The 20,980-nt window shown below is 41.9% G+C and overlaps 1 protein-coding gene across 1 annotated transcript; it reads right to left on the bottom strand.

The window, feature by feature from the left end:
- Positions 1–1,629: 1,629 nt before the first annotated feature.
- Positions 1,630–4,041, bottom strand: LOC145981942 (uncharacterized). Its single transcript, XM_083115439.1, has one exon. The coding sequence runs from the start codon at positions 4,039–4,041 to the stop codon at positions 1,630–1,632; it is 2,412 nt and encodes an 803-aa protein (XP_082971565.1).
- Between the last annotated feature and the right edge of the window lie 16,939 nt (positions 4,042–20,980).

Here is a 20,980-nt window from a genome sequence, read left to right as displayed (position 1 = left end):
GTAGTCAGGTTATATTGTCCAGGCGAAACGGTGATCTTCTTGCTTCCTACGTGGAGGGTGTTGTTGTATTCGGTGACGTTGCGAATCAAGTACATGCTGTAGAAAGCCACGAGCCACAACGACTCTTGTTGCAGAGTGCTCCTGATTACATCGTAATGCAGTTTCAGTTTGAGGATTGAAGTCTCGCTGGACAAATGCAGGACTAGCATTTTTCTTTTATCGCCATTGTTTTATCAAATCCGTTGCTCTCTGAAACATTTCCAACGACGTCGAGTCCCCGCTGCCGGTTAGTTGCGAAAGAATGATCAGCATTACGACGCAGAGATGACCGCAGACCACTTCGTCGAAGCCCTGCATCCTTTCGTCGTTGTAAAATATTTCGGACGTCGATTTCAGGTAGTTCGCAAGCGCTAGAAGCGGAACGCCACCGAAAGAATCAAAAACGAAAGCGCTTCCGTCCTCGGCAATCCAATAACATACCCAGTGGGTTCCCGGGTTGAGAGAATTATCCAAGTTAACCACTCCGCTTTCGCCGCCACTTCGGGGTCCATTAGCAGGCAATGTATCGGACATGAACACACCTCTGAAGTTTATAACGTTGAACAATTCAGCTAGAGACTCAATATCTTCGTTTGAAAGGGGCACTTTTTTTTAAGGTTGAATTTCTTCAACGCTGCTGCAGTGGTTTGTTTCTTTGTTCTTCTTCTCTTCAATCCGGAACCAGTAGCGTTCATCTTGCTTTCCACGGCGAGGTTGTGTCTTTTTTGCTCTTCGAGCTCTTTTGTGTTCTTCTTGGCATCGATCACGGTTTTCGCGATCGCGGCACTACCACCTGCGAGACTTCCCACGGCTCCGAGAGCAGCGAGGATCGCGGGAATGCTGAAAATGAAACCTCCCTGCTTTCTTGACCTAGACTTTTGCAACTTGCTTAGCTGTGGCCTGCTGAGAAGGAGCTTCATCCCGTGCCCCTTCTTTAAACATTTGTTTTTCTTCTCGCGTTGCTTCTTCGTGAGTATAGAATCGATGCCCGAAACCTTTTTGAGTTCCGAGTAAGGGATTTGATAAGCCACTCCTTTCGGACGCATTGCGAAGAACTCCTATTTTATTATATCTGTTTATTTACTTACTGCTATCCGTGAACTGCATTCTGCTTCAGCTGCTGCCTTCTTTTCTCTCTGTGCCACCCCAAGACCAACATTGGGATAGTGTAGGAAAGAACAATAAATGGAGAGAAAAGGTTTTGGTGATATGAGACTGCTGTTTATTTCAGCAAAAAAAATAGATGGATGCCGGAAATGAAGTAAATAAAAAAGTATTTACAGAAGCGTGTGTGTGCGTGCGAAGTGGATTCGTTACAGGATTAGCCTAATTACAGATATTGCATGATTTGGACTTCTCTCCGATTGGTGAATAGCCCCATGGAACGGTGTGAATACCGCAGTTCAAAACTTTTCTCTTGTCGTCCTCTGCATCCAACGCCACTTTGTTCAGTTTCACGGTCTTCACATCATGGTCTATGCTCTGGAACCTCCTCTCTTCCCGCAGGATGGGGAGTTTCTTTTTCAGGCATTCGATGTAATCCTCAACGTTTAATTTCCCCTGAACAGTGCTTTTCCCAACTCCCTTGGACTACTTGATGGTGGCAACGGTCGTTCTGATACAATATGATTTAGCCCTAAGTCCCACGAACTCTCTGATGATCTCACCGTTCATTTCGTCCTTCATCAATCCGGGAACTTTCTTGTTTCTTGGCAAAATGTTGTAGGGGTTCGGCTGTGGATAGCCCGAAGTGTCGAAATGTTCCTTCAATTCGGTTGACATGCCCCTGTACGGATCTTCCTTCATCACATAAACGAAACTGTCCGTATCCATGTAAGCGATCTGGATTTGATTTTTGTATCGTGACTTCATGATGTTGTATTGGAACTCGTACATTTGCAGTTTCGACAGTTCGAGAATTGCAGCCCCCACGTACGTCGGTTTGTTGAACGTAATGCAGGATTTGTCAAGATGAAGCAACGTCAGGTTCTCGGTGAAAATTTTCCTGCTCTTGAAGCGTGGGTTGGCAACCCACTTCATGCATTTTTTTTCGTCCGAAACTATCTTGACATCCTTGTATTTCCTTACATTCTCCATTGTTTTTCCGTAGATGGCGTTGTTCATCAGTTTATACATATCCTTATCCAGGTCAGATGTCGCCACCTGCCGCTTCTGGGTGTTCATGTTGATGTAGGGTTCCAGCCATTTGCCCTGTGTGAATTTCAAAACTCTGTGCACTTTAGTTAAAACAAGACCCTGCTGGAGATAGAATTTCAGCAGTTTGCAGTGCACTACGTAATGATCCTTCCTCTCCAACGTCAGAAGCAGTTTTGGTTGATTGGAGCAAGGAGGACATTTTAGCTCAGGCGCCAGAGGAAAATCCGAATGGAGCTGGTGCAATTCTGAAGGATACTCTAAGTCTACTTCCGCGAAGTATCCTGTCGATCCTTCAAAATTATCCTCTTCAAGCAGATGTTTCAGTCCTTCTTCGGTGATGTCCGACCACTCGAAATTAGACTGTGGCAGCTTCTGCGTCATCGCATAACCATACAGGTTGTTGGCGTCCAAGTATATTATGTAGCTGGACTCCTGATTGGGATCGTACTCGTCTCCCATGTACTTGTTGTTTGCTTTAGCATGTCTTAAACAACATTGCACGATGCCGCCCCTGATACATTTCTCGATGAAAAGCTGCATGTCGCATTGATCTTCCGCGAAAAGTTGCAATCGAATGCTACTGGAATACAACATGGCATTCCAGGTGAATCCCGGAAGACTCACGAAGTGCGCAGGGTCGACTTTGTAATCACGAAAAGCGGTTTGACGAAACGCTTGGAGCACGTCGAATAGGAGAAGCACGTCCAGCTTCAAGTATCGATCGTGGAAATCACCTAGCGAGCAGCATCGAAACTCGTTCCACATACGTTTGGCGTGCGCATAGACTTCGTCGGAACACACGGAGTCCTTCAAGGTTGAATTAAAAGCGTCTTTCGACGGAAGATCCGTCTCGTCGAACTTTTCGGGCCCGTCGACGTACTCATATGGGTACACTCCTTTCCTTCGAATAGCGTCCAAGGACACATCTGGGAAATGATCTCTGGTAACTTCTGGCATGTCCAACATGGCGACGCATTTTTCGAGGCTAGCCTGGAGAAAGCGGTAAGAATCGATGAATCTAAGTTCAATTCTTCTGTATTTTGGCTTCTTGCCAGCAGCGCACAACGTGCACTCATCGTCGCAGGGGATCATTTTGCTCATCTTACCATGATAGCCCGGTGGAATATTCACCCACTTGCTGATAGTAATGTATTTCTCGTCGGTCTCGGCAATCACACGGATGGATTTTTTATCATAGCCCAGCTCTTTGACGAAATGGTGAAGATCATAATTGCTGAGGCCGTGGAAAAATACCGGCACAAACTTGGCAGTTTGAAGCTTCAAATTGCATCTATAGCATAACGGACTGATGTACTGACCCGTTACGTGATTGTGGTGTGTCACTTTTATCACACAATCATCAAATTTGGACCCGCAATTTGGACAATGTGTTGCACAAACAAACCTCAATTCTTCGTCTTCGGTAAGATCATTCATGGGTTTAGTCCTGAACAAAACATCACCCCATTCCTCCACTTCCTTGACTAGGAATTCCAGGAAGCGTTTTGCAGCCTCGGGTCCTCGGTAAAGAATCGGTTCCTTGCTATCCTCGTCCGGTCCTGCCATCCAGTGCACGTAGTATGCGAAACTGCAAGGTATGTGCTCGTGGTAGGCAGTAGTTGATGATTTCGCCGGATCGGGGTCGCAGATCGCCATGGGCTTCAAGAATGCCTCAAAGTCCGCAACGATGACAACGGGGACCTCCAGCTGGGACTTGTACTTTCTGAAGAAATGAGAACCACCAGGGAACACGCATCTGGATGGTTCATGCTGCAGGCATTCTCTGAGGTGATCCTGCAGTCTCTCCTTGGCGGTTCTTGAACCTAGGTTGCTGAAAAATACCATACATCGATAACAGATTTCGATTTTATGTTCATATTTTGTTATCTCGCTTCTGACCAGCTTCGAAAGATCACGGATGAGGCAATAATGGTGCTGTTTCATATTTTTTATCAACAGCATGTGCACTACATTCACCTCATCACCTACAATTTTGCTGATCCGAAGCGGAAAAATATTTACTTTTTTGTTGCTGATTGTATATCCATACACATTTACACCGATTGGAATCTCGTTCTTTTGTTGATATGCTTTTTCGATTTTTTCGATTTTTGTCAGCTGCACAGGAAATGTAACGTCTTCGAAATATTCATCCAATTCATTCTCGTACTGGCTGTAACTTCCAACGCGCGTAGAGTTTTTTTGTTTTATGATGCAAATGGGCCAGGAGACACCATTTGAAACACTGGTTGTCGTTGTTTTTAATGTTAAGAACGGCTTTCTTGTTTTCGATCACCTGCGGGAGCTTCACGTAAGTCGATCCCGAAAGAGGCTTGTATTTGCTTATGTTGATTGATGATATGTGTAGTGTTGCACACACTCCAACCCGATCCTTTGCCTTGAAACTCTTCCTGCTTCCGGACGATCTCATTCACTAGCTTGTCGTAAAGTTCGCTTATCACCTCCCTCTCACTTTCCAGCAGAAGTTGTTGCTTTGTTCTACTGGAGAACATGTGAGTTTGTTCCGACGAATGCTTCTGGAACAACGAATCCAAAACCATGTCGAATTTGAAGGGGCCCTTGTCGAGAGTGGAAACCAAAATCTTAACCACTTCTGCTTTCTTCTCCTTCAGGAAAATTTCGGCACTGCAGGGCAAACCCCTATTCTCGCTGCTGAGGCTGTAATTTGCCAACATATTCCTGAAGGCCGTTCTCTTCGGCTTAATACATTCTGGGTCGCGTGCTTCAGCCGATTCTGTGATCTTCGTTCTCTTTCCATGGCTCAACTGGTTTGAAGACTGCTTTCGCTTTACCCCACTCTTCTGATTGACGATCAAATTTTTTGTTGTTATCACTTTCCTGGATGTTGGGGAAGGTTTGGTGATGCTGGTGGGTTCTTTCGACGAACCAGGCCGTTGAATACATCTTTGTTTATGCCGACTTAGATTGGACTTGGTTTGTGGGATATTACAGAAGGGACAGTGAACTTGGGGTTCTTTCGTCTTCGGAACTGCAGTGGATGTGTCTTGTGACTGCGACATTTTTCTGCAACAGAGAAAGCCAACTTTCAGGGATATGCAATAGGCTATTATATACATATTGGGCCATTGTTTTGATTCGAATCTGTAAGTAAACAGTAAGACGCATCAAGATGCCGAACAATATCTTCGGCCACTCCAGAGGCGGCACGGATACCGAGCCACCCGACAACACCGAAATTCTGAAAATCGACCAACGAGTAAAGAAACTTCGCAGCGACCTGCTGACTCTCCAGAACACTCTGTCCTCGAGCCTACAAGATGAGATCACAAGTCTGCAGAAAACATTAGTGGATCCGATCCTGAAGATCGAAGCGGAATTCAAATCACTGTTCGCCAAGTATGCTGATTTAGCATCCTTGGAAAGTTTGAGCAGCATTCAGGAAACAGTGAACAACCTGCGAGAGGAATTATCTAACCTACAAAAATCCAGAGACATTATTCAACTAAAAACTAAGTTTGAGGAACAGGAAACAAACATCCAAGCTTGCTTGAGCGAACTTCAAAATGTTATTTCTAACATTGAGATCCAACTTGAAACCAACCCTGCACCCGAAGACATACTTCTGATCAATCGAGCAGTGGCCGATCTACGAAACGAACTCGGTAGTTTTCGGGATGAGATCCCGTCTCTGATATCCTTTGCAGAACTTGAAAATTCGGTGAAAAACATCAGGGAGAAACTTCAAACCGTCGAAGAAGCCATTACCAACTTTCCTTCGTCCGAGGAACTGAAAATTATAGGAAAGTCTGTGGCCAACATCAAACTGCAACTCGAGACGTACGAGGATTTCGGTAAAATCCAAGGCACCGTAAGCCACATCGAGGACACTTTGTCGAGCATGAGAACTGATCTATCGAGCGTGCAGGAAGCTTTGGAATCGAAATTGCCAGGCATAACGGAAACCCTGACCACCGTTCAACAGCAAATTGCCAAGCTGGAAAGCCTTAACACCGAAACCAAACTTTCACACTTCCATCACCTGATCGACGACATACAGAGCAAGTTGGAAACACTGCAGCAATCAACCCCCACACAGGACGACATGACGCGACTCCGGGATGCGCTGGGTACGGTAGCCGACGCCAGTGAGCTGGACGCCTTGAGAAAAGCTTTGACCGCGCTGCAGAATACAGTCGTCAACTTACCAACATCGCAGGAACTGAAAGCCGTGAAGAGGACAGTGAATCGTTTGCTCAAATCCGAGGACGTGAAAAACATTCAGATTGAAATCGTGCAAATTCGAGACACCATTGCCACGATGCCCACCAACCAGAACGTCAACGAGCTGCACACTCTGTTCGCAGAAATCAGAAATCAGGTTCACGACCTCGCGACACAAAACTCCAAATTGAGGCTCGTCGAAAGCTTGCAGCAGATCATCGCAAACGTGAAACTTCGAATCGACGACGTGGAGACCGGTCAAGAGTCTGCTTTGGCTGATTTTGCCGACAAGCTTCGCGAACTGAAAGAACACTTCAAGCAACTTCGCGTGGAAATCAAGATCAAACCTTCTTACGACAGCATCGTTAACCTCTTCAGCGAACACCTGGAGCCCATACAGAACAAACTGGACGACGTGCAGGAGGAACTGCGAGCCAACGTCGGCAGCCTGAACGTTAGCCTCGACAACTTAAAATCGACAGTCGTCCTAGAGATATTCAGCATCCCAAATCGAGAATTTCCGTCCCCTTTCAATCCACGAGGCAAACTCTACATGGTCACTCCTGTCAAAGCATACCATCAATTTTACCTCAGGGGAAAACTTCAGTTTGTCAAGATAACTTACTGGTCGCTACTGCGAGCCCTTCACTATCCGATTATGACTGTGACGAATATAGGGGACGAACCTAAAGTCCGCAATGTAGAGCTGGTTGATTTCACACACCCCGAAAGTGGAGAGACTTCATATGCAGAGGATGCTTCGCAAATCATAGATATTCAAGTCGGTGATAAACTGTATGTAGAGAACCCCACGCTCTCTCCAGCACAAAATCCCATCGTCATCGTGTTCCTTTTCTCACATGACGTTCAGTAGAAGCAAGTAAAATTTTGTTATGTATACTTATTAAAGATTAAACGAGACTTTCCTGATTAGCACAAAAATACACTGATATTGTGCGATCACGAGATAATTTGAGTTAATAATATGCAATGTAAAAGTAAATTCCAAGTTAACTCGGGTTAATAAAGCAAGTAAAAACATAATTGCTGTACTTACCTCTGTTGAAGTAAAGCTGTTCTTTCTCCTTCTTGCAAAAGTTTTCATGCAATTGAACACACCGTGCACCACAAGCTCATATAGAACTCAGACACTAGAAAAATGTCACTAGCAATTCACGGCAGGAATGCTGTTAATATACTCACTCCGGTCATCTTCTCGCTAAGCACTGCGAAAAGTCGATGTGGTAGGAAACGATATCGATCCGTCTAGGCTACATACATCGTTCTGTCTTGCTCACGCAATTAGAGGGAAAGAATCGCGTAAATAACATTAGCGACGACTCCTATACAGATATTTTTACTGGTAAAGATTTTCTCCCCCCCCCCCCTTGCGTAATTAACCAAAAACCGCCCGAACGGCGAAAAGAGGCTCATCGGTAGAGGAAATGCTGGAATTTGTATTGTTTCTCGCACTAGAAACAAATATTGAAATTTTATTTTCACTTTTGTGTTGTACAGCATAAAAATATGAAATGCACAAAAGACTTCGAGGCTCACGCGCACAAAATTGATCGGCCATGAAATGTTCGGGAGGGGTTGTCTGACCAATCAGAGCCATTTACCATTGGAAGAGGATAGGTTAGTTCGTGCATGATAGAATAAATGTTGCCAACTCACTAGGTTAGTTTAACTCGTAAAATATTGTGGTGAAATATTTATGGCAGAGTTGGCAACGCTGACAGCGAGGCACCGTGAACGACCTTAAAATATACAGCGTAAACAACATGTTGTCAACTCACTAGGTTAGTTTAACTCTTAAAATATTGTGGTGAAATTTTTAGGCAGATTTGGCAACACTGACAGTGAGGCACCGTGAATATACAGCGTAAACGGCTACGCAGAGTTGGCATCGCTGACAGTTACCTGCGTAAGGTTTGGAAAAAAACGTGAAAGGGGGTTATTATTTTGAGCTGTTTGGAAAATAACCGTGAAAGTAGTGCCCTATAGGTGCATTCCCGTGAAGGTAATGGGGTAACCGTGAAGGTACTGGGTTAACCGTGAAGGTACTGCTCTATAGGTGCTTTGCCGTGAAGGTACTGTGTTAACCGTGAAGGTATTGCTCTATAGGCGCTTTCCCGTGAAGGTATTGCTCTATAGGCGCTTTGCCGTGAAGGTACTGGGTTAACCGTGAAGCTACTACAGTATAGGTGCTTTCCCGTGAAGGTACTGCTCTATAGATGCTTTCCCGTGAAGGTACTGGGTTAACCGTGAAGGTACTGCTCTATAGGTGCTTTGCCGTGAAGGTACTGTGTTAACCGTGAAGCTACTACCCTATAGGTGCTTTGCCGTGAAGGTACTGCTCTATAGATGCTTTCCCGTGAAGGTACTGGGTTAACCGTGAAGGTACTGCTCTATAGGTGCTTTGCCGTGAAGGTACTGCTCTATAGGGGCTTTGCCGTGAAGGTACTGCTCTATAGGTGCTTTGCCGTGAAGGTACTGGGTTAACCGTGAAGGTACTGTTCTATAGGTGCTTTGCCGTGAAGGTACATTAAAATATACAGCGTAAAAGGCTACGGTTCGCTACTGCTCTATAGGTGCTTTCCCGTGAAGGTACTGTGTTAACCGTGAAGGTACCTTAAAATATACAGCGTAAAAGGCTACAGTTCGCTACTGCTCTATAGGTGCTTTCCCGTGAAGGTACTGTGTTAACCGTGAAGGTACTGCTCTATAGGTGCTTTGCCGTGAAGGTACTGCTCTATAGGTGCTTTCCCGTGAAGGTACTGTGTTAACCGTGAAGGTACTGCTCTATAGGTGCTTTGCCGTGAAGGTACTGCTCTATAGGTGCTTTCCCGTGAAGGTACTTGGTTAACCGTGAAGGTACTGCTCTATAGGTGCTTTCTCGTGAAGGTACTGGGTTAACCGTGAAGGTACTAGAAAGACCGTGAAAGGTATAGCTCGACCACAAGGAAAAAAACCTTCCCGTCAAAGCGTTCGCGCATTTTCCCTGCCGTTATCGGTCCTCGAGGCAGTGTTGCCAGGTCAGACTTGAAAAAATCGGGAGATTGTTCCTTGGGAAACCAGAAGATCTGCTACAAAATCCGATGATCTAATAGTAGCGGATGAACGACGTTCTCGGGGCCGGCATAGGCTTGCGCCCTGGGGTGCAAGAGGATGTCTGCAGATTTTTTTCCAGCGAGGGGGAAACAATGTATTTTTATCAGGCGGGTAAACGAGGCATATTACCCCGTATAGCCTAATGTTGACCTCTCAGAAAACACCACTTGAGTTTGAAATTATCACGTTCCTACATCCCTATTATAATAATGGATGTAAATTACTGTAACTGAAATCAACTCATACGTCTGAAATAATAAGTACTTTTATGTCAACATTCATTTTCCAGAAGGGGAGCGGGTGGCGACCATCCTTGCACTTCCTCCTGGACGTCCATGCCGCTATATAATTTTGTAGAAAATTAAGTATTTAAGTATAGAATAGTATATTAAGGATAGAAAATTAAGTATTTTCAAGCCGATGAAAGTTCCAAGCAACTACGGGGGACGGGGTGCTTTATTTCCTTAGTAATTGAACTGTGCCGCTTCGTTCCCTAGCAAATTTCTTGTTACTAACACATGCTTTATTCGTCAGTTATGCTGCCTCTATGTTGCTGCATTTAATATATAATACACACACACACACACACATACATACAAATATAAAATAATTTGCCCACGCTACGCAGTGAGTATTTCTACTTAGTAAGGCAAGGACGTTTCACTGTGTTTGTGTCACTTCATTCATTTCATCAGTTTTTCATTCATCCTTGTTGTCGTACTTACCCGTAGAGGCACAAAAGCGACGTAAAATAACTAAAATAGAAATAGATTTTCGGGTGGGATAAAATACAACCATCTAAAAATAGTAATGTACATGTACGTCCGCAGGATTTTTTTCCAGGCAGGGGCAAGGAAGGCACATTTTCTCCAATAATAGTGTTGTTCCCTCAAAAAACATTGCTTAAATTTCAATGTATCATATTCATGCAATAATTAACACACATTATTGCAGCTGAAATGAAATTATATGTGAAAAATATATAATTTTTGGTTGACTTTCATTTTCCAGGGGGGCCACGCCCCCCCTTCCGGACGCCCATGGTAATGTAGTAATAGTAATAAAATAATAATAATGTCCTAGCACATCGTTTGGCATAATTTCACAGTTCAAACAGCACTTTTCATGGCTGAGTAGAGTTCCACTCTCCCCTCCATGTTCAAGTAAGGTGACCAGGAAACTTGTTTTTGAGCAGGCCGTCGGAGGTGCCATAGCAATAGTTTATTATGGAATCCTACCGATAAATCAATAGGTCTGGCAACACTGACGTTGGCCGCTCTGAAGGCTCCTTCCTCCTGTCTTTTTCCCCCACCCGCCAGCGCGATGGGGTCTGCGCAGGTTTCTTTCCTTGTGGTTCCACTATAGTTGTTATTTTGAGCTGTTTGGAAAATAACCGTGAAGGTAGTGCCCTATAGGTGCTTTCCCGTGAAAGTACCTTAAAATATACAGCGTAAAAGGCTACGGTTCGCTACTACTCTATAGGTGCTTTCCCGTGAAGGTACTGTGTTAACCGTGAAGGTACTTTAAAATATACAGCGTAAAAGGCTACGGTTCGCTACTACCCTATAGGTGCTTTCCCGTGAAGGTACCTTAAAATATACAGCGTAAAAGGCTACGATTCGTCCAAAATTACCGTGAAGGTACTGCTCTATAGGTGTTTTCCGGTGAAGGTACTGGCTTAACCGTGAAGGTACTACCCTATAGGTGTTTTCGGGGGTTAACCGTGAAGGTACTACCCTATAGGTGATTTCCCGTGAAGGTACCTTAAAATATACAGCTTAAAAGGCTACGAATCGTCCGGACGATCCAGCTCCGCTATTTTCCTACTACTGGACTACCATTGGAAATATCACAAAAAACAATTAAAATTTAAAGAAACAGTCATTTATGAATAAAACATTATAAAATTCACATTTATGAATAATATATTGTTTTGGAAATCACGCAGAATGGGAAAAAATCGAAATTAAGAAAAATATCCAAATATTTGTTGAAAATGTGATCTCAACATGGACGAACAATTGAAATAACATAAAAGATCAAAAGTAAACAATGAAAGATATTCATTTCTCATGGAGCAAGATGGAAAATGTTGACATCGCTGTGACGATGAAGAAAGAAATCTGCCCATGTTCTTCCTGCCTCAGCTGACCGGAAAGGATGGGGTATGTTGTTCTTTTCTGCAACTTGATAGGCAATTCTCTTCAGATCGCCAATTGTAAAACCAAAAATTTTTTGTTCCGTGAGAAGCAAATATGACACAAGCAACTTCTCCAGTTCCTCCCCTAAGATTGTCTTTCTTCCTAACTTTATTTTTGATGCTTCAGCCGGCGTCAATGAATTATTCTTGCTATCTTTGCAACTTAGAACAAGGAACTTTATGAACAACGGCCACTTTATCACAACTCATTTTTTCGATCTTACGTCTGCTATGGCACTCGCCATATCATCTTAATTCCATATCTTTCGTTTTCCCTTCCTTTCGTAGCATGGCATTGTGCTGGGCATTCTAAAACAAAAATAAACATTTATTAGTTCTATATTTAAGTATTACTAATATGTGGTTTAAATATGGGCTGATAGCCCATATTTAGACCTTATGCTATATCCCATATTTAGACCATCATGCCATTTTCTTCTTCAATTTATTTTTTGTTCTCTGTGGTACATATTTCACAAACAAATCATGGCATTATAAAAGCCCACATTTATTTTATGCACCGCTAATATCATAACCTATACAAAGCAGATGAGAATTCAGAAAACGTTGAGTTAAAACATACCTGCAAAACGTTTTCGAAGGTCGCAAATCTATAACAGCGTCAAAGGCCGAAACGAACCACCAGTTTCACTTGCGAAATGGCACCACAACCTTTGTCCTTGACACATAACCAGTTCCCATTGTAACGCACAGCTCATTGTGTTGCATAAAAAGGGTGTAGCTTCCAAGGAAGTATTAACACACTAACAGGATATAAAGACTTACGTCACATACACTTGTCTCCTCAACGCGTGTGATTGAGATAAGGCTCTTCCCTCCCCCTTCTTAGTCAAGGGCAAGGTTACCGAAAAGGCGACCAACAGGTTGTTAAGGTGGCTTAGTAAATATATACAAGGCCAAGACCTTGGCCTTGACGATAGGCCACAACCTAACCACAAAATCCTCCGTCAGGGCCAGCAAGGCTAAATGGACAGATTACTAAAATAGCCACAAGGTTGGTAGCACTAAGAGCTGGGTTGAGGATGAAGACAAGGTCGTATTGTGAATATATATACTTCTTGCACAGAAACGTGTGTGGGTGGGTCCTGCGAACTGGTGAGATGACGAGAGACCGCTCTGACTAACGCCGCTGCTGTCTTAGAGGGTAAGATCCATTTTATCTAAGTGGACTTTCCACTTGGAACTTGCTTTGTAGTTAATAGTTAAAAGATTGCCCATGAAGTTAGTAATTAGTACTTAGGTACTATGATGTTAAGATTTAGAACAATAAATAGTTATTATGTCTTGGAACAGTGCTTTTAAATGAAGTCTTACTATTAAGTATATCATAAATAGTACCTTACGCAATAGCGTTACACTTGGTGGAGGTGCGATCTCTGCTTTATACAGCGGAGGGCCAATCCCAGTTCCCCCCTCCCCCAGAAATTGGTTGTCTGGATACTTTAATTGTAGGTTGAATATTGTCTCTTGTGTTTTCTTGGTGATCTTTTGTTTGAAAGTGTTGGCTCGCTTTGTTGGTTTCTGTTGTCTTTGTTCCGCTGGTTCGAAACTTGATTATTATGCTTTATTGAGGTATCCGTCTTGTTCGTTGTCAGGAATTATGTGGTGTTAATGGTTCTTACACGTCAACAGACGTCTGGTGAACGCAAACCCCTGCTTACTGCAACCGGTACGTGTCCTCTCCCTGCTTGCTCGTAGGAAGCAATACATACACCGCTACCTGCTGAAAGTGATATATTTGAAATGCCGGATCCTTTAACACCAGGTACGTCAAACCCCACTATGTGTTCTTACGCTAGGGTTCTGTCGATCCAACAGGATATTTTTAACGCTCACCCTGGAGAAAGTATAACATAATTTTTCAACACATATAAGAGAGTTTCTTCATTTCAGGTTGGACTGATGCGCAAAAGGTCACATTTCTGCCTGCATACTTAAAGAAAAGCTTGTTGGCTTACTGGGATTTGAACCGCGCCACGTTAGAAAGTCTAGAAGGGTTTTCTCATATCGAAGAAGCATTGACTAAAGCTTTTCAACCACTTTTACCAGTCGGACAAGCTTATCTAGATTTAGCTGCAAGAAAGAAACAAATCAACAAGTCGATAGATAATTATTTTTACGATGTGCTAAAAATGTACAAGCTAGCAGATCCTAATATGAATGATGATGGGAAAATAAACTATGTTTGTAATGGCTTGCCAGCACAAGACCCAGAAAGGTTAGTAACAATGAAGGCGCAAACACTAGATGAATTGCTAGCTAATTTACGACTTCTGGAACATGCAAAACGGCAAGCAGATATTGCTTCGCAATCTTACGCGCAAGTTGTCAAAGGTTCAAATGACAGACAAGGAATTTAACGGAAGATCGGGAAATGAAACGCGATATGCGCACACGATGGATGAATCTCGAAACGCTGGCCATGAGAGACGAGACAACCCTTCAGTTTCAAACAAGCATAAAGGTACCAATAGAGGTAGAGGTTTTTCCACGTCCTTCCGAGGTAGACCTAATAACGGCAATAACAGTAGGAACAGTGATCGAGTTTGCTTCTCGTGTGGATCTAAGTTTCACTTTGCGCGATTCTTTCCAAACAAAGGTTCATACCCTTCAAATGAAAGATATTCGACCAATCGAGGACGGGGATCTTTTTCAATCCAAGGGCGTGATTCTAGATTAAATAATCATAGGAATTTCGAACGAAACCCTAACAGAGGATCTCGAACCCCTTCCCCTTTTCCAAGAAGCTCGGGAAACCCAAACGCATAAGGGGAATGCGCCACAGGGGTCGCCTTCGCCCAAAAAAGCAAAAACCGCTGAGAAAGCGATCATATCGTGCAGAAATTTGTTCTTCTTTCTCGTTAGATGACAAAAATTACAACAAAAGACCGATGATACATGAAAATATTTTTAGGAAAATGATTCCAGCACTTATAGACACTGGTAGTACTTGTAGCCTATTACACTTTGGTATGCTACCTTGCCATCTTAAGATTTCTGCTAGAAAAACAGGTTCAGTAACTTTGTCTACTTTATCGGGAGTTGCATCAAGGAACACTCCAGTCTGTAACTTTTATTTTTCTATTGGACCACACAAGTTTAATATGCCATTATCAGTTTGTGCTAATCCTTCGTTGCGAGACCGCATCATTTTAGGCACAGACTTCTTTAATTGTTTGTCAGATATTTAAACTCAGCCGGAGTAGTGTTACGTAAACCCGGACCTTCATTTGTACCTTATATTCAGGAAAGGTAGACACCTATTGTGAGTAACGAGATCCAAGCCCTAGAACGGCAAGACGACCAAATCAGACGCACGACTATTCGATCGTCACCCGAAAAAGGCTCTACACGCTTCGACACGGAATCTATACAGGTTCCAAACACATTCATGCCTCCTAAGAAATTCGTCGCATTTGTTCCCGACATAAATCGTGATCGAAATTTTCATCACGTCGTTTCCAGAACACAACTGGAAATGAAACCGGAAGAAGCATTGAGAACACCTAACGATAACCTCCCTACAGGAAGGAAGAGCACTATTATGACACATTCCAGTGACGTAGCAGATAACGCTCTATTCGAGGAACTTCTGCACATAGACAAGGAGGAAAACAAGAAATACGCGTCTGCCACAACCAAATATAATTATTTTCGCATTACGTGGTATTGGAGCCATATGAATATACGGAATTAACTATAACTTTTGCTACAGCTGTTCCCACTAATCAGGATTTTATCCTAGAAATGAATGATGGTCTTTATGACCAGTATCGTTGCATAGTCCCTCGCTTGTTAATAAATTCGTACACGACGACTCATATCCCTATCATAAACATGAATCATTCTCAGGTTACTTTTCCACAGAATTATGTAATTGGAATTTTATGCAAGCCAGAAATAATTTTCCCGACCCTTTGTTCTCCTCGTCAGGATGAAATACATCATCATGTGAATGTAATAAAAGATGAAAACCTGAAAAATTATTTCAAATTTGAAGACAAAGAATTCAAAGTTGAGAGAGCGACTCAGATATTTCATCTGCATCAGCCCATTTAATAGACGAAGAACGCGATTTCATAGATCATGGAGACATGGTAGAGACTATAGATCAACAGGTCGATCTTGGGTCAACTGACCGCGCCACCATGATACGAATCGCCAGGTGCAGGATCCAGAAGTCAGGGTACTGATAAAATTAAGGAACGCGAACCATCCCATCCTTCAGTTCATTATTACGAACTAGATAACGGAGTGCTGTATAGACGCAATAAAGACAGAAAACTCCTGGTAATTCCCAATAACATGATACATGATGTGCTAACAGAAGTACATGACTCACCGTACACCGGAGGACACTTAGGTCAAACTAAATGTTTGCAGAAGTCAAATCAAAGATATTACTGGAGAACATCGCGAAATGACGTTATACATTACTTACGCTCGTGCCAGATATGTCAAGAGAAAAACGCACCAGCAGGAATAAAACAGGGTTACCTTCACCCTCTCCCAATGGGAAATATTTGTGAATATTGGAGTTCAGATGTATTCGGGCCAGTAACGCCATCCAATGGTTACAAGTATATTTTGTTTGCTGTAGATTTTATCCAGAAAATTTTTACATTCTTCGATCCAGTTTCTACTATACTCACAGAACATGGTTCTGTTCACCAAGCTGCCTTGGTGGAAAATATTTTGAACGAACTTAAAATAAAACATCTGAATACCAGTGGCTATCACCCTCAGTGTAACGGAAAAGCAGAATGCGTAAATAGAAGCATTGCTAATATACTTAGTAAATATACTGCTAAACATCAGAAGGACTGGGCATCTTATCTGAATCTTGCCTTATATGCTTATAACTGTAGTCCCTTAGAAGGATTATCTGGATCATCTCCCTACAAAATAATGTATGGTCGTAAACCCAATTTTCCATTAGAGATAGCATTAAACTCAAACCCTGTAGACCCATTCTCTGAAAATTTTCGGAAACATGCACGAACCAATCGTGATATAGCCAAGGAACTGCACAGTAAACGGCACCAGAACTCAAAAAATCGGTACGACAGTGACCGTCAAGAACCATCATTTGTTGTCGGTGACCTTGTTATGGTTTACATGCTTGCAAAACGAAAAGGACTTTTCCGATAAACTAAGATGTAAATATGATGGTCCCTTTTCAATTACAAATGTTAGAGGAAAGAATGTTTACGATGTTGAACAAGTGAAAGGAAAGAAAACACTACGTGTGAACATTTCTCGCTTAAATCGAAACTGGCCACGATCAGGTCTTTCCCAGTAAGGAAAGTTAGTTTATGCACCGTGGGTAATCGGGATGCCAATTACAAGAAACAGATATGGATATAGTAGACACATATATATAAAAAGGTTTAGTTTCGAACCTGGTGTTTTTGATTGCCAGACAAGTAGTTCCTACTCCTTATCGCATTCAGGAGAGATCTATTACAAAGGGCATTCTATATTTGTTATTTTGCTTAGGAGAAACAACGGTGTTACCTGGTTCATTTTTTTTCCCTTTCTATGTCTACAGAGGGTATTTCTAGAGCTATCGTCGCCCAGGAAAAGAAAGAAGGTATGAGCGATCCCAATTGTCTAGACAAATAACATATGCATGCAAATCGCCTCCTGACAACTTCCCCGTTCTGCGGCTGTAGGCTCTTATCGTAGGCTCCGCGTGTTATCTATCAACCGAGTCGTGGTCTGCTTCTTATTTTATCTCTGTCAGAAAGATCAAAACAAGTCAATTTCCTTCCCGAATAAATTACCATGAAATTGTTTCATTAGCCATGTGCTTTATTCGGTTATAACAGCCAAATGCATTTTATAATCAATGCCACATGCATTATAGTAACAAAAATAAATGTTTTTTTTTCCTTCTTTTTTTCAGTTGCCATAATTAAAAGACTTTCTTAGAAAGGTAGGAAAACAGTTCTATTTTGTTCGTGCAATTTTTGCCTTTACGCTACTCGTGTATACGCTTCACCTTAAAAAGGCACATGAGCACGCCAGTTCGCTAATCATCAAGCTTATGCTGTCTTCTTCTTATTATTTTTTTACCCCTAACCATTATTGTTACTATTTTTTTAACTACACCGTTTTTCAATTATTCCTTTAATTATAATTATATATGTCTAGTGGTTACCTGGGAAAAATTGTCATAGAATGGTTTGAATTAGTAATTACTCCTGCTGGGTCCCAATTCCATTTATAATGGAAGGATGGGGTGTTTAAGTTCGAATCTGTTTATCATCAAGGCATGAATGTTCACTTATGTTGTGGTTGAATAAAAAAAAAAAAAAAATGTACCATAATAATTAAGACACGGGATGGTACATCGTGTAGACGGTCCAGAACTCGGCCAACGGATTAGGGCGCATACGTTCCTAATATGTTGGTCTTCTTTCACGAGCCAAATTCATGCAAAACATATTATTGCAAGAAGATATCAGAAATCAGAACACTGAAACATATTATGACATAGTATTTAATAGACTGTGTTCAAAATACTTACAACACCTCGCCACCCATCTCCACACACACACCATGCAGACAAAACACTATCACTGACCCATAAGTCTCTGGGTAAAAACAAGTTAGCAGCGGAGGCGGCTGATGGCCAGCGTTACATACAAACACTAGTCTTTACTTGTGCACCATTTCCTAACAAGTTAAAAAAGTTAAAGTTCAAAGTTAAAAGTTAAAAGTCTAGACTTTGTCAAGAGAGGAGAAAATATTTTCCTCCCCTGATATGTAAAGGTGCTGAAGCGAGAGTGTTTTCTCAAAATCTTTCTTCCTCCTTGATTCCTTCGAATACTGTCTTCCGGGGGGAATTGTCCTTCATTATTGGGCTGTCTAACTTTTAACTCCTCCCACACGTGGTCATGTTTACACTGAAGGGTGATAATCGCGTAGCAGAAAAACACAATAACACCTAGTTTGAGAGCTGATTTCGAGGACGAAAAGTATCTCCCTCTAATTAATTTTCACTGCTCACAGCTCGACACTTCATTAAAGTTATGCAGACAGTTCATTAAAGTTATGCGTTCTGTGGCTGTCTAAACTTCACTGAGGCGAAGAGATATTTTCGCGCAGGGTTGTAGTTCAAGTTTCCGTACTATTTACCCTTGTCACTTCACTGTCACTGAGCCAGACTGGTCGGCGCGCTTGCAGAAATTATGTCCATCAGGTAGAGCCTGTTATGTGTCGGACGATTGCTTTGATTCTGGGCCTGACCGGCTGCGCACTCCCTTGAGAACAGAGGCCCTTGTTCAGGATGAGGGCGAGAGTCTCGTTGGGGGTTTTAAATTTTAAAAAGCCTGAAATTCCGTGATTAGCTGCATCTCTAAATTTCACCATCACGCTGAACTTGAATTGATGGTGACGTGAGCCGAATGTGGACTGTATGGATACCAAAGTTTATTGCGGGAACACACTGGCTTCTTTCTCTGGAAGTAGGTGCGGTGATATATGCAGGGCTTCATGGGAAAGAATGCTAGTTTATTAAGACGGCCGTCCTTTTCTCAGAGAGCAGAAAAATGAAATCTTGGGGGAAATGCGTAGAAAGACCGATGGTAATGGTAAATGGTAATTGGTACATCCTTTATACATTCATATGAGAGCTGGTATTTATAGCAATTTTCCTCTTAACATTGGTGATAAAAATAACCAAGAAGTGTTGCAACTTTTGCAGCAGTTTGATACACTCTTTGATACAGAGGCGCCAAAGGACCTTCCCCCTGTGGGATAACCGCCTCTCTAGGAAATTACCTAGACATTCATACAAGTAAAGATATATAAGACATTTTAAAACTGCTTGTTAATATATAACAGTTCTTATTACATAATACAAATAAATCGTCGTCTATGTTTAGTTATACTGGTAGTATATATTATTTTCGTACCTATAGTTAAAAGAACATCATTTTTTGGTACAAAGAATTAACCACGTTATCAGTTTTCTTTTGTGTTCATGATGCAGTATGGCAATTAATGTTGAGCGTTGGTTATTTAGATTGAGCACGGAAATTTTCGAAATTCCAAGTATAGGAAATGTTAGGGACTATGTGTGTGAGCAAGTAGTTTTTTCAGAATTATTGTTATTTGTAAATTTTGTAAACACTTGCTCAGTTCAAGTTGAGAGAAAGGACGCCTTCCTTGAGGATTCCTTATCACGGATTCAAACATTCATTTATAGGTGTTACCAACTTTATCAATTGGAATTTCACTTTGATTGTGAGTTAAACGTTTCCTTGCAAACACTGGATTTATATGCATACTAATATGAGTTCTGATACCGTCCCCATTCACATTGACGACATCAGTCAAGATTCTATTTCTAGCCTTTCAACTGTTCTTGTACATAACTTTCCTGATGACATGTCCATCTCCGATGATTCAATGGTTGCTATACCAAATATTGTGGGTGACTTTGAATTTGAATGGATCATACTTCCCGAAAATCCCAATTTACCTTTGTATTTTCGTTCACCAACCATGATGGATATTCAAGATGCATTTATGCTGACAATCCACGATGAGGAAATTGAATTATTAATTTTTACCTTTGTGCATGTTGATTTTGTACAGGCTTTTGTGACAGAGGAAAATGTACACGTAGATGCGGGCATTGACATCCTGCCCGCAGTCCTTCCACAGGCTTTTCTTTATATTATTCATGATCTCACCACATTTCTACGTGGTCTACGAAAACTGGTGACTTCTGAGTCACGCACAACCTGGCTCGAAGAGCGAGCTACAGAGCTACGAAATTTCATTGGGTCAATCGTTCAGGAAGCAGGAGATCTATGGACTCTTCATACCTGCCTGGATACTGACAATGGGTCATTACACTACTGGCCTGTTTTTCTTGAGGCTAGAGTGGGCTTGTACGTACTGTAGTATATAGTTATATTCCAAGTCTATATTCGACCTGGCTTACGTACTCTCTATTATAAATTTTTTATTGTTTTTTTTTTTTTTTTGGCAAGTTATTACTGTGAGTATTTACCCTTTGCCAATGTTGTAATGTATTGTACCAATATCATCATATATACTTGTGAGCATTATTTTTTTTTAGTTTTCTTTGTTTTGCAACTAAGTGTAGTTTTGCATTAATTTACGACTTTTAGTATCATTTTTCCTTTACTATCGTTCAACAATCCATGTCTGGCTATGATTTGGGTCACAATTTCTATTTAGTCTTTTACTTGCTTTGATTCAAAGCAA

This window comes from Lepisma saccharinum, chromosome 2 (genome assembly GCF_977018435.1).
Source record: "Lepisma saccharinum chromosome 2, izLepSacc3.1, whole genome shotgun sequence".
NCBI lineage: Eukaryota > Metazoa > Arthropoda > Insecta > Zygentoma > Lepismatidae > Lepisma > Lepisma saccharinum.
Note: the sequence above shows the minus strand (reverse complement) of the source record. Positions and strands in the feature narration are given on the sequence as shown.